Source organism: Phragmites australis, chromosome 6 (assembly GCF_958298935.1).
Source record: "Phragmites australis chromosome 6, lpPhrAust1.1, whole genome shotgun sequence".
Taxonomy (NCBI): domain Eukaryota; kingdom Viridiplantae; phylum Streptophyta; class Magnoliopsida; order Poales; family Poaceae; genus Phragmites; species Phragmites australis.
The window spans coordinates 11,497,574-11,523,303 of NC_084926.1; the positions used below are offsets into that span (position 1 = coordinate 11,497,574).

Consider the following 25,730-nt stretch of genomic DNA (forward strand, 5'->3'; position numbering starts at 1 on the left):
GCGGACTGTGGACCGAGAGATTTAGGCCAGTGGGTCCCCAAAAAGACCGTGCCCGACTGAAAGACCGAAACTGCGGTAGCCGGTACGGCGAGGCAGCCCACCAGTTTGGTGCCGTGCCTCCTCCGGCCTCGGGGAAGCTCCGCGCACTGCGGCGTGAGCGAACCACGGCATTCCGGCTCCCCAGGCCAGCGAGGCCAGCGACCCGCCGATGTTAGACGAGCCCGCCCTTTCGGGAGTCGTGGCAGGGTTTGGATTTTGTAACACTACTACTTAGTATCAGTGGTTGTAATAAAAACAAAATTATATAAAATAATATCAAGCATACGTAAAAGATAGTGTTTACCTTAATAGATCTTTAAGCGATTCTATATTGTAACTATCTTATAACTCAATAATTGGCAATTTAGTATAAAATGAAATAAGAAATCCATTGTTACTCAGCATTCATGTAATGTTGAATAAGCGAATAATAAATACGACATTTGAACGATAAGATAGAAAATCAGAGAGAGGATAAGATGATTACTACAGGTTTGGCCCTGGTCCACGTGAGAGAATGAGGCTTGTGTCTTATGCATTCTTGCAAACAGTTCCAACTTCCTTGTCCGTGGGCTTATCCGTTCTAGCATGGCATACATCTACATAACAAAACAGATTTGAAGCATCCATCCTATTCTTGAAATGATATATTCAGAAGACAATGAAATCTAGAGGTTCAATTGTGCGCTTGGGCATTATTCGTTCCTAACCAGCTTGAATGAACCATAGAAATGGGTGCATTACCTCATCAGGTTTTCTGCTTGTTTCACGCACTTCGGCAACAATAACGTCAGTGTCTATATTCCTGCTCACTAAAGGGTTTCCTTTTATTCCAACAAGACAATGTTCTTTACTGCGATTCAACCAATGGCCAGTGAATTAGTGAAAGAATGTCACATTTCAAAAGCAGAAAGTCTAACATTTGAGGAAATTGCTCCTCAAAAAAGCATTCAGAGGAGAAAAAAAAAACATTGTCCCGTACAGTGGACACTAAACAGTAAAGAAACGTTTGGCATATCATCTATTGAGTTACAAGTATGATTTCATCTATTAAGTTACAAGTATGATTTTATAAAGCACTCAAAGACATTCAATAGCCAATATATTTCATTGGAGTAAAACACATTGTTACAATAGAGCTAAATAATTGTTTGTTCCCCAGCCAACATCACTGAACAAAATTTAAGGCTTGAAATCTTACCATTCACGCCCAAGTTCCATTGCACGACCAGTGACCCATAAGAAAATCATACCATCAGTTTACAAAGCTGGAACATTAAGTGTCCTCATTTCATCGTCAGCCATTGTGCCATATGGGAGCTCCATTTGAATATCCCAAGGGGGGGGGGGGGGGTCAGCCATGCATAATCACCCCCAAACTGTCCTAAGATGTCCATTATGAAGTTCCCGAATGTCACAGTTTATCCATTCTTCAAACTCTATTTCTGAACAATATTCAGCTCTCTGGGGCTTTATTTGCCTAGGTGGTGCAAGGGCACCAAACATCATTGGAGGTACATCTGGTGTTTGATCAAGCTCATAGTGGACATACTTGCAAGTCTACAGATTGTATGATATACGTAAGATACAAACAGCCAAACAAGCACATGTCAGTAGATTAAAAGAATCCAGTGTATGCATCTATGGTCACCTTTGTGCAGCAAGTGTCCAGGAAAGAGCAGTCTCCTAGGTTTGTATCAGTATTAGGAGCGATGATACGCTGAAAGTGGACCTGCTCACAGTGAAAGAGAAAACTTACATAATGATTACCACCAATACCTAAAACCATGTAGCAGAGATCCAAGAATTCAAAGAAATCATCTGAACATTACAAATTGAAGAAATCCTATTTCGTGATATTATCATCTATGAACTCATCAAGTATTCAAAAAAGAATTAACATATGCATTTCTCAACTGAGTAACTATCTTATTTTTCAGGTTACAGCCATATTTTGAGTACAAATTAATTTAACTTGGGATCACCATAAATATCATTAGTTGCCTTTCCAAATTATTTGCCTAAAAATACAGAAAGTGTTTCTCTTGGCATGGACTTTGAGAAACATATGGAACTATTATTTTATCCTCCCCTTGGTCTCATTTTAACAAATAAGAAAGAAGCTCTAAAGGATAATTTCACATAATATGTTAACTAAGTAGAAATTTTAAGCTTTACAGAAAGAAAATCTGTGGCTAAACGCTTGCTGTCAATAGACAAGGAGAATTTTTCATACAAGTGATGGTATCAAATACTGCTGATGCTTTTTTCAAAATGAATAAAAAAATGTACAATATCGTATAATGAGTAGAGCGAACAAGAAGAACATTAACACTGACCTTATCACAGGCCACAAAAGAAACCTGTTTGGCATCTACAATCTTCTTTAGTTAAATTGGTACAATGTTCCTTTAGCTGGGAGCCACCCTTTTTTTTGAACTGACAAAACAAAACCAAAGGTTAGAAAAAGAGGGAATAATCAAACAGTGAATGGTATACCAACAACCAGAATATTAGGGTAAATCATAGGATAACTTAAATTAGTCGGGCTCAATAGTTATAATGTTGGCAGACTTAACAACACACATATGATGATTATGGAAGCACTAAAACATAAACAATGCTTTTTTGTCTTTCACACTAACCCAGCGCAGAAACTACATCCGTTTATGATGAATCATTTAGTTTAGAGGTGGCCACTCTGACCACTCACACTTAACATCATACGACAGAGAATTTGTAAGGAGACCAGAAGATTAATGTAACTGGGTTTGGCTGGGTCCGCTAGAATTTGTAAGCATCATACGACAGAGAATCTGCTTCAGCTAGGTGGGCCTGGGCCCCTGACCACCACCCATTGGGATAACCGCCCCTGGCGCCATGAATGGCCGCTGCAGCGGCATCAATCTTGGTGGAATACTCATCATTGCCATGCCCCTAGGCCGTAGGAACATCAGTGGCATTGAGTGTCCCCACATATATGGCTGCTGCTACGGTGGAGGAGGCCTCAGTATCATGACGTTGTTAGTATCAGTCTCGGACGGGGCAGCCTATGGAGTTCACGGAGGTTGGACTTGGGGCACTGAGGCGGGCTCTAGTAGCTCTTTGAGGAGTTTGCTCCAGTCGATGGCCCAAACCATTGTAATCTGCTTGCCCCCAATGAAGGCCTCCTCGATCTTTGAGAAGTTTGGGGAGGGGATCGGCTTTGATATGATTTTGACCAGTCGCTGGTGATGAGAGGCCGTGAGAGTTGACCAAAGTTCGGTAACATGAGGACCAACGTGATGACGCAAACGCATTTGAGGGGTCAAAGGTGACATGCACACCGGTGAGGTAGCTCGCCGATGGCAATGGCGGTGGCATCACCTGGGCTGACAGCGGCGGTGCGATTCGGAGGGAGAGAGGGAGGTGGAAGGGGCCAGAGAGCTTCACCTCGATGTGGGGAGCTCATGGTGTGGTCGGGTTGGTCAGAGTGTGGCCGGAGAGGTGGGTCGGTGTGGAGGCGGCGGATAAGCTCGGGCGGCCAGCTACGGGAGAGGAGGGAGGGGGACGCGGTGACTGGGCCGGATCTAAGAGGGGGGCAGGGGAACAAAGAGAACTGGCGGCAGCGTGGCTGGTTGGGGGGCTCGTTTTGCTGCGGGAATGGGAATTAACAGGGTCAGATGGGAGCGGAACGGGAATGGAGTAGAACGACGACGCTCTATGAGTTTTTTAAGTAGCAGCGAAGAGATTTCATTTGTATGACTGAGATGCTTGCCATGAATGTTACCATGTTCCAATGGCCAGTCCTCCCTATTCTCTGAGTCTGATCCAGTAGTTTATGGAGCTAGTTAGCGAGTAATCTATTTCACGTTCGTGCCATGTACATGCATAAAACCATGAGGTCAATGCAAAGCAAATGTATGCTGGCTCCCATTCTTGTTCAATTTGTCTACTATGCGACACACACACAAAAAAGAAAAAAGAAAAAAACCAAGCGGCAGATATCTAGCAAAATTCGAAAAGGATGTCCTATGAGAGGATGTGTGGGTCTTTCAATGGTTTCATGCGGGCTGCTCCACTGACAGTTATGCGTTTCGCGGCAGGCGCGCTGGGAAGAAGCCGCTCAGTGGTCTCCTCAGAAGGCTATCCGGTGCCTCGGTTCGCGGGATCCACGTGCTCGTGCGGATGCCTAGAGAAATGCCGAGATGTACCTAGGGTGATCGAACATTCCCCATCGGGTTGTACAGCAAGGTCGCTGGATGGGGGGACATGGACGACCACCAACTGCAAGCGGAGCCGGAGCTCCAAGGAGGTTCCATGGTATCGAGGCCCTCAACTACAGAGGTAGTTGTAGGTTTTCACCATTCTCCTTATGTGGATACTTCACCCCCATTGCGCTCCACTTCTAACCCTATTCCTCTAGTTCCTCCCCTTCCCCACATCCCCACCTTACAGCGGCATTTGCGCCATTTATGTGGCTCTCCATCCTCAGGTTGGAAGGGATCTATGACCGAAGATATGAGCTCATAATCCCAAGTCATAGCCTCTCTGTCTCGTCTTGTTGCGGCGCCTACTATCATGGTTGGGGGTTATTACGGTTGGGGTGCTCCTCGCCGAGGTGGTTTTGGTTCTGGGAGGCAAGGTTGTGGTGCTGGCCGAACTTTTGCTCGTGATGATTTTTGCCGTGAAGGTTGGGGCAAACAATGATAGGAGGTTGGATCTTTGAGAGTTCCTAGATCTGACCTTCCACCACAACAAGAGCAGGCAGATCCCCCTCCTCCCCTACACCATGACGATGATCTGTGGGCGGTTGTGGCCTCTGACAAAGGGAGACTGGATCATAGAGAAGAAATGCAGAAGGAAAGGGAGTCCCCGGATCCTCAAGTGGAAATGATGAATCAGAAGTTGCTCTATGGTAAGGGCAAGGATCTTGAAGGGCATTCATGTTCTTTTGGTGGTTCTAATCAAGACCCGTAGTGGTATAACTGATCTTCTTCTCTCCTAATCTACCTAAGGAGGATATAGATGTTGGTGCTTGTTACAGATGCGGTTCTTTGATTATGTTATCACTACTTGCCCCTTTCCTAGTAGATATGCTCGATGTGGTAAAGATGGTCATGGTTCTAGTTTCTATCCTGATAAGAATCCTTGGGATTACATAGCACCTTTGTGTAGAACTCAGAGTGATGACCAAGCTTTTTTCTTTATTGAGAATATCCCTAATGTCAATGTTGTTAAGGACTGTTCTAGTTTGGCTATGATTACTGTGGTCCAAGGGTCTGCATCTACTCTGCAGATTGAACAAGAGTTCTAGTGTATTTTTGGTAATATTTGGAGGTGTTATGCTAAACAGTGGTCTGAGAATGTTTTTAGTATGAGATTTCCCAATGCTAGAAAGATAGAGGAATTGGCTCACTTTAAAACTATTGGAATGAGAATGGCAAATGCTGAGATAAAAGTGTCTACTTGAAATTCTGCTATTGGTGCTAAAGGGGCTTTGCAATCTGCCTGGTTTAGGGTTAGACGTCAATTTTCCTCTGGCTAATTGTCCTATAAGGCTTGATGGCCCCCTCTCCGGGCTGAAAATAATTTTAGAAATTAGTCTATCATATAAAAAAATATTAGTGAATTTTTTTAGATTTTTAAAAATTTATTTGAGATCCTAACAATTGTTAGAATTTATAAAAGTAGTTTTTTTTGAAGAATTTTAGTTTAAATTCTACGCAAACTTTTTGGATGAATCCAATAAAAATGGGTTACACATGGATTATGAAACACATATAAAAAGTTATAGAATTCTTAGAGCAACAGAAGACTACTATTTTAAATAGAGCATACGGGAGAAATGAGAGTCATAAACAGTAATTTTGACGACGACTTTTCATCCGACTGATTAACCGCCAGGACCACCGGAGTGCTTGCGACCCTCACAGAGAGCGATAAGAGTCTAGCCGTCTTATAAGAGGATGGTAGTCATCTATTTTTACAAATCTTCTAACAGAAGCCTATTTATTTTATATTTTAAGTTAGAAAATATAAAAATGAAAAAAAAAACTCTCCGCTCGAGTCCATCCCAGAGGATTCCGGAAACGGCAAACGTCCAGTTTTCTCGGACCAACGACATGGGCTACTGGGCTGTGTCACACCACATCATGGGTTGGACGCAAGGGCTGCTCCCGACACACAGGACTCCCAGTGCTGTGATTTTCCAACCGGAACCCTCTCAATCAAAAGTTCAAAACCCACCATTCGTACAAAAACTTCACCATGACACTCTGATCAAAGTGAAACCACACAATTTTGTTGCCATATCGACATAACCCAGCACGATGTGACTTGACAATTGATCGTCAGAAAATGTGACTTGACGACAGACCTTTCTTCAGACCTCTCATCTTTGTATATGGTTGCTTTTTTTTTTCCGTTTCTAACTTCAGCAAAGACAGGGCGGAAAAAGAAGTCGAAGCAGCGAGGTTAGCAGTCCTTCTCCGACGCTGACCCACCGGCTCCCGTCAGGTCGCCACCGCCAGCTGCCACTACCGTCGCACTGCACCATCCCATCCCACATCCCATTCAGCATGCGATTGATCTCCCCAACCCCTCTGAAAAAAGCGCACGGTTCGCGCGTCTCTTTATTAGAGGTATGGTTCACCTTGGCGAGTAGTTGCAACTGACAGTCCCACATCCGCAACACGCCGTTGTCAATGAGCACCTTGCACCTGACCTCGTCGAGTTGGCCGATGCTCAGGATATTGCTATGAAGGCATGGGATGTGGTAGGTGTTCGTCAACACGCGGTGGTGACCTTGCTTGGATTCGAAGATGATTGTACCGTGGGCCGCAGATGTTGACGATGGATCTGTCCCCGAAATGGATCGAACCTATGATGCCATTATCCAGCTCCGTGAACACTACTGTGTCGCCGGTCATGTGGTTTGATGCCCGAATATCCAAGTACCAGGATGCATCATGCGGTGCCTCATCACTGAGGTCAACCACCACGCGCTTCTTGTCGAGGTAGACTCGATCGCCGTTGTGAGCGTGTTCATCCACAAGCGCCACGACGGCCATAAGAAGGGCTGATTCATCGTCATTGACATGCCCCAACTTACCACAATACCGGCACTTGTCCTTGTTGGTGGAGTTGCTGTCATTGCTAGTGGTCGGCGCCAGCTCGTCCTTGGCGCCATTGGTCTCACGCGCGCTACTGTCTTTGCCACGACCACGATGATGTGACAAGCCATCGGGCTGAGTCCAGTCCGACGATCCCTCACCTTGCTGTCGAATCTTCATGCGGGCGAATCATTCCTCCTCTCAGGATGACGGCCTCGTTGGTGTGCGGATCATGAAGTGTGTTCAGCTAGGTGGCGATCCCAGTGATCCTAAGGGCAAACACCTCCACAGTCTCGCCATCACGGAATGCCAGTCCGTCAAACTCATGGCACAGTGTATGTGCCTTGGCCTTGCAGACTCGATCAGAGGTGATGCGGATCATCTTGATAGCATCCCAGGTTCGCTTCGTGGATTCCTTGGTGGCAAGGCCTCAAATCATCTCTAGAAAAACAGTGTGATGGATGGCCTCGAGCACCATCCAATCTTCCTAGAATTCGACATCATCATGGATGACGGCGTCCTAGAGTACCCTCACCTCGAGCATGACTTACATGAGAACCACCCAATCGTTGTAGTTGGTTCTCGTCGGTGTCAGGTACGTTGCCCTGCCGCCAGTCTCCTTGATCACGTACTGGTGTAGCATGACCTCACGACCGTCCTCTCTAGCATTGCGGTCGGCCCGGAGGAGGCAACAGAGATTGACGCCGTCCATTCCTCATCGGTATCTTAGACTGTCTGTCGTGCATTGGAGTGGACATAACTCGCTTGTGAAGCTTTCCTAACTCTGATAACAATTGTCAGAATCTACCCCGAGAACACACGCAAACACCGGTAGCTAGAGATTGATATTGCGCTGCGATGCACTGCAGCTTTTCTGAGTTTTTCTTTTGTTCACACGAACTGAGAAACGGAAAACGAACGTGTCCGAGGTTTGTGTATCGATCCGGTTGTGCCATGCCATCCCACGACGTGCGCTCGTGATCCCGTCGTGGACTCGGCCGCAAAGCTCGCACACATGCAATCGTGGGCTCGTACAGAACTTACAAGACTCGAACTCGAACAGAAAAGAAACAAACTAGCTATCCTAACTCACGCACCAGGATTATCCATCAGTGTCAAAAAGAAAAGGTTAATGGACATTTTGCACGAGAAGCCTTCTGCTGTTCTGCAGCTTCGATGCCCTTCCAAAGAAGACAAGCAGGATCCATCAGTTTCTCAGCAGGAAGTTAGAACTAACCTAAGGTTATGATGATTACGCTCATTAGATAAATGTCAGGGGATCATCTGGTCCCGATACCATTGTTTGAGGATCACGGAAAACGATGCTGCTGCAAGAGAAATCCTTCCTGTCTAGCAGTATTACTCTTACACCTCAAACGTTGAACAGAAAGGACACTCAAAAGCAGAGAGGGAAGTAAAGGAGTAAAACTTGTTATTGTCGTAACCAGCCACCAGCCATTTGAACTGTTTTCGTAACCAGTGATCACAAACGGCATTAAAATTTCCGATACTGAGGAAGGGTATTAATACAGCAAAATGCATTTATTTTAGTTGAAACTCGTTACTTTTTGGAACAATCGACGAGGCCAAATAAACTGAATTTCATGTTGTATCAGCATGAATGGTATTCAAGGGCTGAAGGCTTCAATCACATGAATTGTCACAGTACTCTGGCGAAACCTCAAAGCATCTGCATCTTCTTAATGAGACTGTTTCCATCCACCAACGTCCTCCGGGAGACCCCGCTGGCGAGCATCCTACATAAAGAATAACCATTAGCTTACTGAAAAGCAGCAGCGTTTTTGTTTGCAGCCTTCTAGCGTATTGAGACAATGTAGCCAAGGAAACCACGGTACTCTTCAAGCAGGTTCCACGAGTAATTGACGAATAAAAGAGCAATGGTTTTTACTCAGTGCAAGATAAGCGATGAACAGAACTAAAAGACAGAAAAGTCATGTTCAGCCTCAGGTGATTCCTGGGTTTCATGTCAAATGAATATATTTCAGGCAAATGGTTCAGTAGCATTACCACTGCCAACTGTATCCTAAGTTCCTAACTCAGATGTATAATTAGCAGTACTTGAGACCCCCATTGCCGGCAATTGCATCGCATGACTTGACACCATAGGGTTGTTCAGGCTACTACGTTCAGTTATCTTCTAGATCTGAAAAGTAGGAACTCATCACTGTCTGTATCGAACTATCAATTGAATCAAGGGATGCCCGAATGTAATTCGTACTCTTTGAAAAATATTCTTGCACAAGACTGGGCATAAAAAAAGGGGGGAACCTTGGTGGTTTGCAGTTTATGCACAGAGACCACAAGCAAAAGAGCTGAATTAAATTGTTTTTTCGTGTAATTAACAAATTAGTAGAAATTTGGATATAGGACACGTATCAAACATGCTGGTATCTATTACATATATTAAAGGGCTAATTATGGGAGGCCAACCACAGGTCAAGTTATTGTAGATACTGTTCATTCAGGTCCGCATATGTGTACGTATATATACGGATATGTATATATATACATATAAGTATACATATACATATATACATATATGTTCATACGGGTCCCGCGTATGTGTATGTATATATATATGGATATGTATATGTATGTGTATAAATATATATGTACATATATGTATACATATAATATAATTTTATTTTTGGAAAATCCTAGAAAAATATCGAAATGAATATTAGTTATAATGATAAATCGGTTGAAATAATCTAAAATGTATAGAAAAATATCTAAAACTCAAAAAATATGAATTTTTTTGTTATGTTCGTATTACTATCGTCTACATATTAAAATTATGTGCATACATGAAAGTACTATTGTTTTCCTTACAATTAAATAAATGTGTTAAATATAAATATTGAGATGTCCAAAATTAGTGAACCTAATTTTTTCAGCCTTCTTTTGTCATGCTGTGTGCAACAAAAAAAACGTGTGCAGCGTTGGCGCGCTAATCCACCTAGTACATATTAAGTTTCTATTTTCACCACAATGTGCAAACAGTCAACTGATTGAAATTCTTTTTTGTGTGAAAGACATATTGAAATTCTAACATATTATGAGATCTTACAATTTAATGTACTAAACTACAAAATTCATAAGGTCGACGTCCATAGTTTGCTTAATTCATGATAGAAGTAGATGGCCAAATAATGCTTCTATATGCCCAATTTCCATGCTGCACATTTTCTTACTAAAGAAATTTGAAACCTTGCATGGACAGATGGAGGCAAAAGAAAAATGCTTAAATTTGTCATACAAAATTATATTGGTAGATTCATCCTTAAGAATAGTTACATATAACTGTTGTTTTTTGTAGTTTTCCGTACCATATAATTAGAAAAGTATGGTCAGTTCTGTATATTAGAGGTCGTTTTAACGTCTCAAACGGGAATGAAAAGAGAACAGTAATAGTACATAAAACAAAAGGCGTAGAAGTTGAAACTAGATTCAAGACTTTAAATATTCAATGAAATTTAAACATTGCCGCAGTTTTGTAGAAACTACCTCAGGAGTGAATGTGAGACCAATTTTGATTTCCCCACAGTATTTTTCCCCTTTCACAACATTATAAAGTGTTGGTGGAATGTTCCTTTCCGTATACACTGCTTCCAACGGAATGCTGAAAAAGACAATTCAGTTGGGAACTTTAAAGTTTGAATCACATAACTTCACTGCAATCTGAAAAGTTACATAAATACTAGGGCAAAAGTAAGAGTAGAAACTTCAAGACCGATGTTCTGCAATGATTATGAAAACTTTGATACTAACATCACCAGTTGTATTGTTATACTAACATTACCAGTTGTTGCCTTCTTCCACAAAAAAAGAGGTAGAACTGTAGACATGAATATTCAATATGTACTTACGTCGCTTCACCAACAAAGTCATCAGCTGTGCCTGTATCACTGTCCATAAGCTTGACCAACAAGTCTGTAGTTCGGTCGGACACGGTGAAGACAAAGCTTTCATTCCATTCAGGATTACTTCCTTTTCCTGCATGCGTGATCATGTCACAGTCTCTAGTAAAATTCAAGGAACATAAGGTTTTTTCAAGCAAAAAGGAACATAAATTAGTATCAGATAGTTCCTTAGAGAAAGTTAGATAATTTAGTAGAAACAAATATCACTATTTTTTCATTCAATCCCTAGCTAAGTTTTTCTTTCTAGATATGCAGGAGAACTATGTATCTTTTGCATTAACAAGGAATGAAAACCAAGACACAAAGATTCAACACAATGCATATAGGAAAAAAATTTACCTTACAATTGAGTTCCTAATCACTAGTTAGCACCATTTTTTTACACAAACAGAGCTAAGCTCGGTTCTCATCTAGTACTGTTTTAGCTCAGTAAGCTATCACATATGTACTATTTCCATTTTTTAAGGGCATATAAATCACTTCCTGAACCTTTCTTACACCATCGTTTGACTTGCATAATAGTGCATCTTTATTTTCACGTGATGTTTATTATTCCTCAAGCATTACGGACTACCTATATTCTAGTATTCCATAAAACAGAAATTTGCACAAGAGGATGCTATGTGCTAGAAATTTGCACAAGTTGCACAAGTGTGCTTCTGAATTCTGATCATCAGTTTGCTCCATTCAAATCTCATTATAGCTCAGAAAGCAACCTACTTTTCCTAATGCAAAACGTATAAATGTTTGGAAAATGCATAACTGCACCAGAGAAACAATAAACTATTATGAGGGAAGACAATCAAATAGATGAGGACATCAACCAGTTGCAATACTGCTCCTCTGCTCCTGTGATCGGCACTTGAGAATTGCATACGGATCCATGTTGCCTGCGGGCTCAATTTGCCAAGGAAAAAACTCATCACAAAGAATCTCACCAGTATTCGAGAAAAAAATGGTAAAAGACAAACAAGTAATGCGGCTAATTTGAGCATGTTTGATTGTAAAAAATCTCCAATATCCCATCTATGGTATTTTGTTACGTTCCATTTTGCAAATCAGCCAACCCATCCTGGCAAAAAAAATACATGTTTTTGGAAAGAGCAAAAAAAAACCTTAAAAATTTTCACAATTGACCCTGAAATATATATTTCCTCAAATCCACGCCAACAACCCATAAAATCATTTCCATGGCTCTGCCCACGGAAGGCCGGAGAAGTGATCAAGCAACATGTTTAATCAATCAATCAATCAAATCGAGATTAGCAACGCAATTAACAATTTTAACCCATCGACCAATCAAGACTAGCCCAAATGCTCCGGCCCCCATGGAATGGAAAGAAACTAAAATGGAGCACAATACATCACATGCAGCATGAACGAACAGCACGAAAAGGATTATCTCGAAGATTAAGCCAGTGATTACAGAGGTAATCGGTGTTCTCGAGGCCCTTGGCCCCGACGAGCAGCACCTCCAGCGTCCCGTGCACCATCTCCTCCTCCTCCCTCTCCTCGCGGGCCCCTGTGCTGTGCCTGTGGCGCGAACGAATGGAGACGTGGACGAAGAGATCCGAAACTCGGGCTGCCCTTTATACGCGCTCGCCTGGCCACGTGCCTTACTGACTCTCATGGAGGCGGAGGCGCCATGGCATGGATGGCCATTAGCTTCGCCCGCCACCGCCAGTTTCGCGCGCCAGGGACTGAAGGAACGGGAGGGGATGTATGCCGCTCGGGCGGCATCTATAACAAGATGCCCACATTAAACCGCCACCTCCCCGTTATTTTCTTCCCTGTCTCGCACGCTCAGCCCGGCGTCCCACGCGCCACGCTTCAGCCGAACCGCAGCATCGCTCGTCAGCGCCTCATTCACTGCGCTTCTTCACCGCTCTCCGGCGTCATCTTGGACGACGGCGAGCAACCATCACCATGGGGAATAAATTTCCAGAGAGAATAAAGAAGTTCCAGTTGAAGGGGAAAAAGTTCCATTAGCGTTTCAAGAAAGTTCCAGAAGATGAAGTCAAAGTTCCATTAGTGTTTCAAGAAAGTTCCAGAAGGTGAAGTCAAAAGTTCCATTTGTGTTTCAAGAAAGTTCCAGAAGGTGAAGTCAAAAGTTCCAGTGGTTCGTCAAGAAAGTTCCAGAGGTGGAACCAAAAGTTCGAAAGCCGAAGGAAAAAAGTTTCAGAGTTCCAGTGGAGAGCGATACAGAATTTTTTATATTTTTATATATTTTAAATCTAAATTGCAAATATATACATTTATTTTTAAAAAAAATATAAATCTAGACTCCTGTTTAAAAATAAAAATATTACATTCCAATGCTCTCAATATTTTTTTATTGCCAGCCTGTCGTCGTAGATTTTTAAATTTTTAAAATGGACATATATATTTGCTATTTTTATTTAAAAATAAAAAATTCGCTGATGCACTCTAGCGTGGACTGGGCTATATGGGCTTCGATTTCCTCCCGCTAGGGACGCTATCGGCCCATCAAATTGGACGTGAGATATTATGCAGTTTCAATGGGGATGGACGTCTCATGGGTCCACATCGGCGGCGCCACACGTCGCCAAGCCCATCCCCCGCGCCGATCTGTATTTAGACTGTGTCTGGTTAGGTTAGGTTTTTTAGGCTCCTATCTATTATAAAATAGAAACCTAATTAAATGGTTGGTTGGTGAACTGGTTTTTAAAAAGCTAATTTCTAAAGGAATAAATAAAAAGTTGAGAAACAAGTTAAAAAGAATTTTCTTAATTTTTAATGTGCTAAGAAACTAAAATTTATTAAAAAAACTAATAAAAAAAGACATCCACCAAAAACAAAAACCAGCTTTTCAACCAGAAACCAAAAACATCCGTCAGCCAAACAATACATTATGTGTCCATCTGCATCTCAATCCCTCTCACCCGTTTCCTTCTCTTCCTCACCTCTCCGCACCACACTGATTCCCCTCGCCTCCTCCCACCCGTTCCCATCCCTATCCGCCGCGATGGTCTCTCACCTCGCAGTTACCTTTGCCATGCCTATCTCGTCGCCTCTGGTCGCCGCCTCCGCTTCTGGGGTCACCCCGCGGTGCATCGCCCTCCGCAACCTCCAGTCGTGCCACGCCCTGCGCGCCCGCCCTCACTCCTGCGGCGCGTCCGTGCTGAACAGATTTGTGTTGCGCTACTACGGTCGAGCCAACTGAGTCTTCCATAAGTCAACAAATCAAGAGAGTCAATCCGTTGATACCACCTACACATCAAACTCCACTTACTAGAGTATGCAACAGAGATTTTTTTTTAGATTTGAATCGTTAAAATACAATATTTCTAGAACCACAGATCCAACTTTTAATCTGTTTGAAGCATATTATTGGAAAAAATACGCTTAACAAAATAAGATCTATGAAGACTATATCTTGATAAAATTTTAGGATCGTTATACAGTTACAATATGATATTGCTTTTATAGTAACTGACCTATTTTGTGAATCACAACTATATTGCTTTTGAGATCGTAACTGACCAATTACGGTCCTAAAAGCAGTATAGTTGTGATGCTAAAAATAGTATAGTCACAATCATATATATATATATATATATATATATATATATATATATATATATATATATATTTATAGTAACTGACATATCTTGTGTATCGTAACTATACTATTTTTAAGATTGTAACCGAGGATGGGCGCAAAGGTGAACAAGTTATGATCACATGACAAGAAACATATAATTACGACTATAGAAAAAATCAAGTTACGATCATATATATTTATAATAATTGATCTATTTGTGAATCACAACTACACTATTTTTGGATCGTAATTGAAGAGTGACATAACAGTGAACTACTGTACGCCTAGACACATAAAATACGATCGACGACATGCGTTCACCGATCACTCCATCTCCTGATGACAATTGGAGCCAACACCGCTGTCATCTTGACTGTGACACTCCAATACTTGCTTGACAAGCTCGTCTTCATTCGGAATCAACACAATCTTCAGCATTGGCCTCTGTCTAGCAACTTAAGGATGAGCTACAAGTCAGGAGATATAGTGTTATGGAGAGTATCTTCGACGCGAGAGAATCAAATTAGATAAAGATAGAGTTTGTTAGGTTAGTTCGATCGATTAGTTAGAGATAAGGATTGCTAGTTTGAAGATTAGATTTGTTATTCTGTTTAGTTGGAGATAGAGTTGTTAGATGCATTGTTGGGTATTAACTTTATTTAAAGAGCCGAGGTAATTGGTATTATATAGTAATGAATAAACAAGTTAGTCTATATAAATTAGTTGTCAAAATCTCCTTGAAACAACGAGCACGCATCGCCGGTTATCTCTACCGAGTCAACTAAACCATATCATTCTCCTTCCTACCGTTCGTTATGTGGTCAATTCTATTCGATTGACCTTTTCTTTTGTTCCATCGCAAAAACAAGGAGTGAATCCTGTCATTGTCCAAGCAACCTTGCAGAGTTTTCCAAGACCAAGTGTAGAGGCAGAATATAAATGCCGGTTCCTTTCTTCTGCTTTCATCCCTGGGCGATGTCCTGTTTGACAGCTAAACTCATGATTGGTGGGGCCCAATCTTCAGCGAGCCGGCCAAAAGGATGCGTCGTTGATAACGCAGGGCATGTCTGTGTCACACTGACCACCCTACCGGATAAGGAGCGGTAACACCGGTCATTAGGTAAACACGAAGTGCAGTAAAAAAATCATTTGCAGCAAGAGTAAGCTCTGTACCATATAGTTTAGCTTCGAGATCTATATTAAATTTAGGGTTTATATGATAAAATAAAATAGTTTAAATTTTTATTTTTAATTTAAAATAAAAATCAGATAATTTAACCAAATACACTCAATCCACTTATAGATCTGGACTCAAGATTTCTTAAAGTACGTTTAAATAGCTAATAAAATCTTAAATCTATAGTTGTGCCAAACGGTACTAAATATGTTGAACACATGTATTTTTTGTTGGGTTACCATTAGCCATTTGGCCTGGAGCGGTAATTGACGTTCTCTCTGAAATCTAAGACCAAAGACATTAGCCCCGCTTTATAGAAAGCACCAAGGAATTTGCTGGTGAACTAGCGAACAACCAGCATACATAGTATATAACTAAAAAGTAACATACAGATAAACTCCAATTAAACCTCTAACGTTCAACAACTCTAAAACAGACCTCTAGCAAAATAAAAAATATATTCATCCAGCGAACACCAAAAGACATATAGGACCAAATGGGTTATCCAATTCATATCTATAGACTAGCAACCACGTGTTGATCTTGATGAGCATCCATCTCCATCTTGAGCTTCCTTATCATTCCTCCTAGCTGCGCACGGTCAGGCTCCTTGGCACTCAACTTCCACCGCATCATAAACGAGATCATCATGTAGAGAATGGCCTGAGAAGAAGAACATATATTTATTTTGAAAAATAAAATTATTACGTGTTAGCCAAAGAGTCCAACCAATAGCACCTAAGAGAAAGATTAGAATTGATTTATCTCTAGAATTTCTAATTCCAGAAAATATATCTCTCATCATGTAAAGAGAATCTGGAACCGCCTGCCAGTACAACACATCTCTACAAACACACCAAGCAAATTTCGCGGTAGGGCACTGAAACATAATGTGGTTGACAAGTCTCTATAAGACCCTATAATTTACACCATTCGCTACCCTTCCAACTAGCAGCTGATCCGCAAAAGGAATTCTGACCAAAGGAAAATTTTAATCTTCAGAGGGAGATAGCTATTCCAAATCTCCATCGAACTTTCATCTTTAACCCAGGGAAGGTAATATGCCTATACAGAGAAGAAGTGCTATACTTTCCAGTGTTTTCAAAAGCCCATATAACTGAATCTGCTACCTCGGACAAACAAACAAGATTAGAGATTTCAATCAAGGTTTCCCACTCATTCACCTCTTGTGTACCAAAAAATCTTCTAAAGGGAAGATAAGAAAACATTGCCCAAGCACATGGTGCACTGTTGCATCTTGTTGAAAGCAGATTTTGTACAGCTTCTCAAATTTGATCTTTAGGGGACAGAAATCTAACCAAACATCTAACTAAAATCTAATCTTCTTCCCATTCTCTAGGATATAGATCGAACCTATAGCTGTATAATTTTTAATAGAGTGTAGGCCTTTTTAAAATTGTGAGTCACCAAATGTGCTGCTATTATAGAACCCCCATCTCTAAGGTATTTCTTCCTCAACAGACCACAGATCACCTCTTTCTAGTTTCAAAATCTATTTTGATAACAGACAAACATTTATAACTCTAATATCAGTAAGTAAGACTCAAATCCCCAAAGTCTTTTAGCTTAGTTAACATATCTCACTTAATTATATGGTATCTCTTCTTGTGTCCCTGCCTCAAAAGAAATTTGATATCTATGAAGTTTGGATAGGCTGAGCAACGTCTGAGCCTGAAAGTTTATGGACCCATCAATCCCATTGCTACTCTTCTTGTAGATTCATTCGTGACACCCTCACGCTGTCTTGCCGCACATATATCTGCGCATGACCTGTGCGGCGAGACCACAGATGTGCAGTTACGTGCCCTGCTTTATTCCTCTCCTTGTCCTGCTCGTGCCTGACTGGTCATCTCACACAGCCCGAACGTTTGTCTTGGAGTCTTGATCGTATCTCACAAATTCGAGTCGGTGCGGTGTGGCTCTGCTTTTTCACTAGTGATGATCTGACCTGCTGGTTTGTTTTGCAGCGCTGCCAACAACTGACAAGAAGACAGTAAGCCAGAGACCAGCCTTGTGCTTGTTGAAAGTGCATGAAGTACATGGATCAGACGCGCACGACCGGTGTCAGTGAGGTGTGGCTCTGCTTTTTCACTAGTGATTATCTGACCTTCTGGTTTGTTTTGCAGCGCTTCCAAAAACTGACAAGAAGACAGTAAGCCAGAGACCAGCCTTGTGCTTGTTGGAAGGGCATGAAGTACATGGATGAGACGCGCACGACCGGTGTCAGTGAGCAGCCTACGGCAGCCGCCGGCGGTGGTTGCTTCGACGGCAGCATCTGCCTCGACTCCGCCGTGGAGCCGGTGGTCACGCTCTGCGGCCACCTCTACTGCTGGCCCTGCATCTACGAGTGGCTGTGCCCCGACGCCGACGTGGACAGCAGCAGGAGCTCGGCAAGGCGGCAGCGCCCCGTCTGCAAGGCCGCGGTGTCACCGGACTCGCTCGTGCTGCTCTACGGCCGTGGCGGCGGCTCCAGCTCCAAGAAGCGGCGGCGCGGCCTGGCCAGCATCCCGTGCCAGCCGGCCGTGCAACAGAACACTCGCCCAGTTCAACGCCCTCTTCCCTCCACCGTTTGGTGACCGCGGCATGATGCAATCGACGGCCAGAGGGGTGCTCGGAGGGATAGCGGTGGCCGTGCTGCCGTGGCCCGTGGGTGCTCCGTGGCCAGGTGCAGCCGCCGAGCATGTACTGCCCGAGTCCTTACCACCTGAACCCCAGGCAGAGACGGCGGCATATGAAGCTGGAGAGGTCTCTGCATCAGATACGATTCTTCCTCTTTGTGTTCGTCCTGCTGTGCTTGCCCTTGTCAGAACAAGATGCTGTGCGCTGTGCAGATAAACAGAGACGACTGCTTTGTACATAGTAAAGGGTGTGATATATTGTGTCAGTGACCATGTGTCTAGACACGACTATACGGAAAAGAGCTACGAGTGGATGAAAGCATTCCAGTCGGTCTCAAAACTGCAACGATCAGAAAATATTGTCCACATGTTCATGAGCATAACGGCACTAGTAATATAGAAGCTACTGGTGTTTTAGAGCGTTAGAACAATATTTCAGTATCTAACTGTTACACAACCATTTCTCCCAGATCATCACCTGTGCTCCCTCTTCATCTTTGTGATAACTGGCAATGTAGCAGTTAACTCCAAATGCCTGCAGTGTGCGGACAAAAAGAATGCCTTTCGCGGCAAATTACATGGCGCTTTTGCCAAAAAAACAGACTGCACCTGGATCCAGAACGGCACTTTAAGATGTTGGACCCATGATCATCTTCCGTCAGTTTGTGTCGCACCACCTTTATACATCAACCTATCCTTGACGGTTTTCCACCTGATTAATCCGGATGAGGATGTTCCCAGAGTGGGGCTCATCTTCAGTCCACTCGATTGAATTCTTCTCCAGATACTTCATCACCTGTCAATATTCAAACAGTCAAAACTCATCAGGTGACGACTTATAACATCTATGTGAGCTATAATAGAAATGTAGGAGTCTGCTAATCGTAGAAATTTGTGGCATTTCGTACTGGAGTCAACGACACCGCACCAGTGTCATCTATCTGTATAGCTCAACATCCATAATATGTCTAACTGCCTTGATATTCCCAACTAACCTGTATATTCTGGAGGTACAGTATCGTATTTTCAAATAGTTTGAATCGACCCACTGAAATGAAATAAAAGACCTTTTTCTTTGGGAATCAAATGAACTATCAGACCTAAGGGAGCAGGCGCACAACAGATAAAATAAATTATTCAAGGCATTAGCCCAACAAATGATCTGATAGTCGACGAACCAACACGCATACATCATATTCATGTCTATCTGATCGAAGGAGAGAAGGGAGAAGGCAAAAGTCCACGAATCATTGGGATAAATCGCAATGAGCAGACATCAGCATGGTTTCATGAATTTTCTAATTAACTATGGCTACTGTACAACATCTGCATACTAAATATGCACAAATATCTGTTGAAGCTTTAGCATGTTCCCTTGTTACACCTCCTTTTTTGTCACAAGTTTCATTTTAATATTTATAGACAATTTTCTTGCCATACTTCAGCTGGGGAACTTGTCTTTAGCTAGATGGGCAAGGGGCTTCAAATGAAGAATTTGTTAAGATAGTGCATAGCAAAACAGAATGAAATAATGATGTTGAAATGAGGCATTTAATATTAGAGTAAATCACAATTCGATGCTAGTAGTAGCTTAAGAGATTTATATTAATAGTGGTATTTTGGGAGAAAACCCAAGTGCATCCCGAGGATTGACTTCCGAATCATGTATGCATTATGCAGTGCAGCTAAGCAACAGGTATAGAGCAAAATTCAGAATAATAATCAGCCGGCAGATATTCTTGATAAAACCAAACCTTTCTTCTTCTTTGTCCCATCTTGAAACTGCCATCATCAACACCAATAATAACTTTTAGGTAGTCAAAAGCTGCAAGCATAAAACATTGGGTAAATCAGGTAATTCCAACAAAGGAAGTTAATAAGCTCAAAGAGCCATGCACTGATCTTACATGGAATGTTTGCCAACTGTTTAAGATGAAGTCTCAAAAGATTAGATATGTTTGATGCATCTTGTGAGCGCATATCAAGACACAATTCATTTTTTGACTCTATTTTTCTGCAGTAAGCCAACAACTTGATCTCATAAGTTCACATTATAAGGTTTCAAAGATAAAATAATTACAAAACGGTCCGTTAATTCCAGCCAACATACAACAGAAATAGTACACTTACTTGGACTTGATAATCTCCCCAGCAGATTTTTCATCCGCCAGTCGAGCCATCCTGTAACAGTGCTTGCCCTTGATATCCACAAAGAATATATTCAGTTAGTACTTTGCTTTCTTAAATTATGTTATATTCTCTAAGTGGCCATCATAATAAGACAACAAGCAGATTAAATCTTCGAAATGATTTATGCAGAAAATAATTTGCCCCCAAGTTACATTATTCCCTTTTATGTTAGAATCTAGTGTAGCTCAAAGGAAGGCCCTTAAATCTTCAATTGTAACATGCAGTAACTCTGTAGTCTATGTTTCCAAAAGTGATTAAGAATGTACTCTCTACTCATTCTCTTCCCTCCAAAGAGGAAGCGTGATACTTACTTCCTGTATAAGATAATCAACTTCTTTGTGGTTACCCTCCCTAAAAGCATCAGCAGCCTGCATTATTTAGCAGATGATAGCATAAGTAAAAAATGAGCACCATCTATTTGGTTACTGAAAGTAAAATAAACAATGATTGCCATCGGTGTTCTCAAAAAACAATGAACGTCATCTTGAACCCCTTACCTTCTCATAGTACTGCTTCATCATATCCCAGTGCTGCTTCGCAGCCCTGCGGTAGTTCTGGTAATCCTCCTCATCCACAGCTGATTCTATATATAAACCCAAACAACTCAAAATGAATTATAAGAATTTTCCATAAAATGTAGAATGATATCATCTGATAAACATTTCTCTATGATAGATGGTATGAACATAGGATTTATATTATTTAGAGGCTTCATGCCTTCATCTCATGTTAGCTGTTTTAACCCAAATTACCAATAAGTTACACAAGCATTTGAGTTCCTTGTTCTGATTCGAGGCTCATGTTTTCTGTCGTAAACATAAGCATCCTTAGTAACATTTGAGAAAGCAAGAAGATGGGATCACTTGCTGATTTGACAAGTTTGATCAGAATTAATAAATAGCCAGATTACATATCCCACAGTTGTCCTTAACAATGATCAAATTTGTTTAGCTGAAAAACCTGTACAGTGCACCCAGCAGTAACTGGTTCAGATGACAAGATATATCGCTACAATATTGATACTCTACTGATTAAACATGCAATATGTAAACTAGAATTTAGCAAGAAATGGATGATAACTTTGCCTATCCCCCTCCCCCTACATTGTAAGAAGATAGGGCTTGTAAACAGAGTTCTAATATGATGGAGAGCTTGATACCGATGTTAGATTTAAATTTATGCATTTAGAACACACTAATATTTCAGCAGCTGGAAAGGTTGTAATATGGTTGGTTTTATCTCTTGGCTTTAGTTATCTTATATAGTTCTTTTTCAAGTCACAATAGTAATGTGTTACAGGCTTAACTGAATATGTTGACGCAAAAGATTAAAGATCTACAATATAGCAGCAGACATTCAAACAAAGATTTTATTTCCAATACAATGCATTGTTAACCTAATTATTTAAAACAAAGAAAATTCTAGTATGTTACAATATACCTTTGCTACATACAACAAATTTGACTGGAAGATCAGTTGAATACGATGAAATGTCCTCAAGAGGTTTCAAGACTGGTTTCTGATCTGGGACTCTGCTTCGATTTGCACCCAATTCATATCTTCTTCCTTTGGGCTCCTCCAATCTTCCAGGTACAGTGAAGATTGCTTCTATCAACTCTCCTGGAGAAACCTGTGGTTTTGAGCTACGCTTCTCCACTTGCGAAGAACTGGTATTACCATCCCTACAAAGAGATGTATTACAGGAAGCAAAAATAAATGCCACCTTCATGATGGAAAGTGAGGGGGGGAAAACAATAAAGAAGAGGATAAGTAGAACCTAAAGGTAGACTGCGAGTCTAGGCAGTGTCCCTTGGGAAAAGAGCATTCTACTGCCACATCCTGCACCATCAATATATTATGGGCTGCAATCATTCGAATACTTCTACCAAATGAAAAAGAAAATGAAAAATGCATCCAGAGGGAACTTTCATATAAACTAGAAGAGCAGGAGTTGCATTGGTGCATCGACCAATAGTTGGCTACGCACCGAGATATCCTCCAAAACTAAGATCTTAACTGACAAAACGAATCAAATACAATGTCAAGCTACAAAGGTTGCCCTAAAGGATATATACTAAAGATCAAATACAGTTCATAGTCACACAAAATATATCTCAGTCTTATTTTGTTGTCTATCAGTTTCAGTTTAGTAACTTTAGTGAGGTGAAAGTAGAGTTGTCGTATGTTAGAGGTATGGTGGTGAGTTCGATCTGTGTATCAGGCTGGTTTGCGCTTTGCTTGAACTCTGTAATGAAAGCTGGTAATTCCAGCATACTCTTTTGCTTTCTATAAAAAGCAGGGTCAAAAAGCCTTTGGTCTAAACACAAAATATATCAGCACCAAGTGATAATTTTGCTGTATTAAATGTCATTGAAAATATATCAGCACAAAATTTGTGGTCATTCCAATCTAGCAAAAGGAACAGTCAAAGGCTACAGTCAAAGTTCAGCTTAAGAAATACCAAAAAAAATGTATGGTGCATCAATACATTACGAGATTTCATATGAACAGCGCAGAGTAATTAACAAGTTGTACAGATACAGATGCACAGTTCAGAAGTTACAGATGAAGAGGTCAGAAGTCTTCTTACTTGCATCACACTACAATTGCTCTCTGCCTTTTTGTCTAGATCTTTTTCAGAAAATGAAATCAATTCCTCCATGCTCTGCGTACAATAGCACAGCTCTATTAGCAGGCCAAGAGGAAAATGTAATGAAACTATGTACTATAAACTCCAAGGCCTAGATGCTAAACCCATTTACTGCATTTATGATGATTAGGAGCAACATAAAATATATAATAACAATTAACAACAATGATCTATTACTACCTTCTTAATGTCATATCCACAGCTACCTGCAAAAATAAATTACCAGCAGTCAAGACATGCCTTGAAACAATAATGAAGTGTGCACAAAAAGGGTTGGATAGCAGACATATGCTAACCTAGAACTTCACGAATCACTTCCATGCTGAGCTTAAATCCTTCACCAAGCATGCAAAACAGAAACTCCTCAACATCTCTGTTATTCAAAGTCTCTCGCTTTGGTGCAGAATTAGATTCATCAGATTTCACTTTGAAATCATCTCGCATGCACTCTGGCAGTTCAACTTTCAGAGGTTTTTCCTTTTTTGATGCTCTATTTGCAGCTGTTGTAGCCCTGGCAGATTTTTTTCCTAACATGCTGGACACGGTACCAAATGAAGCACTAGACTTTTGCAACTTTTCAGGCATTCTTGTTTGATCTGAATCCTCCATATGCTTTTCTTCAACTGCCTTCTCAATCTGGGAAAGAGTTCTTTGTTGGCTTGAATTCTCCATATAGTTTTCTTCCACTGCCTTGTCAGTCTGGGAAGAGTTAGTCTCAACACTTCGGTCAACTTCATTGTTGTGAGGCATCGAAAGTTGAAGGTCAGTTAAGAAATCTCCAGCTTTGTTGACATCACCCTTTGCTCTGATGTATGCATCAGCTATATCATCAAGTGAAAAGGCACAGCTGAAAGCATCAAGCAATGCATTAAGTGTCCTGGTTTCATCATCACTGGATGAAGTTAGTGAACAGGATAGATCCATGGCGAGGACCCTCCTGCGGGAACCTCTTATGAACTGTCAGCCCTGCTCAACAAAAGAATATTAAGTGTTTATGACATACTGAAGATAGATAAAGGGAAAATATAAGTGTTGCGCTAATGTTATCAGTAAGAAACTACTGAGAACTTTCAACAAACATGATTTCAGGACAACTTTTAGTCTTTGAAGAATCGACACAATCCTAGCACTAAGCAGTAAGCACAGTAACACGTGAAGGGTCACAATAATATCATGATAAGCATGCCTCTGAAGTCTGAACATATTCATCAAACATTGACATATTGATGAAAACATAATCTATGGAGGCCTATCCCGTCCAAAATGGGATACAGAGTGATCAGGATCAGTAAAGGTATGTGCATTACCTTCTGGATAAGCAACAGAACCAAATGTCACAAACTAAAACGAGCCCGCACAGAAAACAGGAAAAAAAGAAAATAATGTAAGCGACAAAGCAAAACCTGACATCGCCTCTTGCTGTATGGGTCAAAGCACAAGTAAGCTGTAAATTCCTAGCAAATAGCTTCACCACACTCCAGGTACAATCAATGCCGCCGCACTCCCCTGATCCTTAAGACCCTAACCGTCCGAACCACCAAGAAAGAGGTTGATAGGAGAGCAATCCGTGTCTGAATAGAACAACTGAATAACCAACAAACGACATGCAAATCACAACTTCACACATCTGCTTGCAGAATTGGGGCCGAATAGACTACCCGAAATGGAAAAGGAAGCTTGTGAAATTAGCAAACACAAGAGCACATCGACCGAAACTGCGAACCAGTTCGGCACGTGCAGGAGCCGAGCCGAGCCGAATCGAAGCAGGGAGCAGAGGCATTACGCACCATCGGCCTGCCTCGGCAGCAAAAAAAATAATCTGGAACATGCCTTCTCCAGTGCTCCGCGGTCACCCATCTAATCAGGAAACCCGCACCAAAAGCCTTCAATGGCGAACCCAACCGCCGCAGATCAACACACAACCCGAAGAGTAAAATTACGATCAGGCACAGAACCTAAAGCGAAGTCGGCGAAACGTGGAGCAACAGGAATGATCGAAACCCACGCAAACCCCTCACTCGATCAGAAACGAAGCGTCCACCCCACTGAACGAACCACCCATAGGACCCCAAGGCGAATCAAACTACCCCAGATAAACCGAGGCCCCTCACGAAGCAAGGCCGCGGCGATGTTGGAGTACATTCTAGAAGGTTCGGAGGGTGGGAGGGAGGGGGCTAATCGCTTACGGCTTCTGGAGACGGTCCTCGCCGCGAATGGCCACTCCGCCCCCGCTGCTGCTCGGCCGCTCCCCCGGTTTGCTTCGCCTGTACGCCTCGGGGTTTTAAGGGGGAACGCATGGGTCCACCTGGAAGCGAGGCGTGCCCCGTGGTCTACGAGGTGGGGTGATCTACGCCGTCCCTGCGCCGCGTCGGGAAGGCTTTGGATGCGGGTATGGGATTTGCCGCGGTCGCGGTGTATGAACGAGGTCCAGG

At 41.9% G+C, this 25,730-nt stretch overlaps 2 protein-coding genes and 2 pseudogenes across 4 annotated transcripts; 1 reads left to right on the top strand and 3 right to left on the bottom strand.

Moving 5' to 3' along the window:
* Window positions 1-437: 437 nt before the first annotated feature.
* On the bottom strand, window positions 438-7,313 carry LOC133922953 (probable N6-adenosine-methyltransferase MT-A70-like; annotated as a pseudogene).
* Window positions 7,314-8,593: 1,280 nt separating this feature from the next.
* On the bottom strand, window positions 8,594-13,138 carry LOC133920454 (elicitor-responsive protein 3-like). 2 transcript variants are annotated; one of them, XM_062365073.1, is made up of 5 exons: window positions 12,504-13,138; window positions 11,902-11,974; window positions 11,024-11,150; window positions 10,662-10,776; window positions 8,594-8,890 (listed from the first exon to the last, which is right to left on the bottom strand). In XM_062365073.1, the coding sequence occupies exons 1-5, from the start codon at window positions 12,705-12,707 to the stop codon at window positions 8,834-8,836; spliced, it is 576 nt and encodes a 191-aa protein (XP_062221057.1). In that variant the 5' UTR covers window positions 12,708-13,138; the 3' UTR covers window positions 8,594-8,833. The 2 variants fall into 2 exon arrangements, with proteins under 2 accessions (XP_062221057.1, XP_062221059.1); XM_062365075.1 differs by having other exon boundaries at window positions 11,902-11,967; window positions 12,504-13,134.
* Window positions 13,139-17,569: 4,431 nt separating this feature from the next.
* Window positions 17,570-18,826, top strand: LOC133921678 (E3 ubiquitin-protein ligase RMA1-like; annotated as a pseudogene).
* Window positions 18,806-25,642, bottom strand: LOC133921677 (putative nuclear RNA export factor SDE5). Of its 2 annotated transcripts, none has more exons than XM_062366654.1 (12): window positions 25,485-25,642; window positions 23,595-24,264; window positions 23,479-23,504; window positions 23,239-23,313; window positions 22,426-22,487; window positions 22,089-22,330; window positions 21,146-21,231; window positions 20,960-21,016; window positions 20,589-20,656; window positions 20,366-20,472; window positions 20,213-20,283; window positions 18,806-19,254 (listed from the first exon to the last, which is right to left on the bottom strand). In XM_062366654.1, exons 2-12 carry the CDS (start codon window positions 24,220-24,222, stop codon window positions 19,150-19,152), a joined length of 1,527 nt encoding a protein of 508 aa, XP_062222638.1. In that variant the 5' UTR covers window positions 24,223-24,264; window positions 25,485-25,642; the 3' UTR covers window positions 18,806-19,149. The 2 variants fall into 2 exon arrangements, with proteins under 2 accessions (XP_062222638.1, XP_062222639.1); XM_062366655.1 differs by lacking the exon at window positions 25,485-25,642 and adding an exon at window positions 25,254-25,457.
* Between the last annotated feature and the right edge of the window lie 88 nt (window positions 25,643-25,730).

What these genes read in the sequence shown, in the direction of transcription:
- LOC133921677 (XM_062366654.1), bottom strand. Translation starts at nt 24,222, where the DNA reads ATGGATCTATCCTGTTCACTAACTTCATCCAGTGATGATGAAACCAGG. An exon ending in AGTGATTCGTGAAGTTCTAG is followed by an intron (nt 23,505 to 23,594) that starts GTTAGCATATGT and finishes TTATTTTTGCAG; the next exon opens with GTAGCTGTGGATATGACATT. An exon ending in ACAGTTGGCAAACATTCCAT is followed by an intron (nt 20,284 to 20,365) that starts GTAAGATCAGTG and finishes TTATGCTTGCAG; the next exon opens with CTTTTGACTACCTAAAAGTT.
- LOC133920454 (XM_062365073.1), bottom strand. Translation starts at nt 12,707, where the DNA reads ATGAGAGTCAGTAAGGCACGTGGCCAGGCGAGCGCGTATAAAGGGCAG. An exon ending in CGAGAACACCGATTACCTCT is followed by an intron (nt 11,975 to 12,503) that starts GTAATCACTGGC and finishes TGGCAAATTGAG; the next exon opens with CCCGCAGGCAACATGGATCC. An exon ending in GTCTCACATTCACTCCTGAG is followed by an intron (nt 8,891 to 10,661) that starts GTAGTTTCTACA and finishes TTCTTTATGTAG; the next exon opens with GATGCTCGCCAGCGGGGTCT.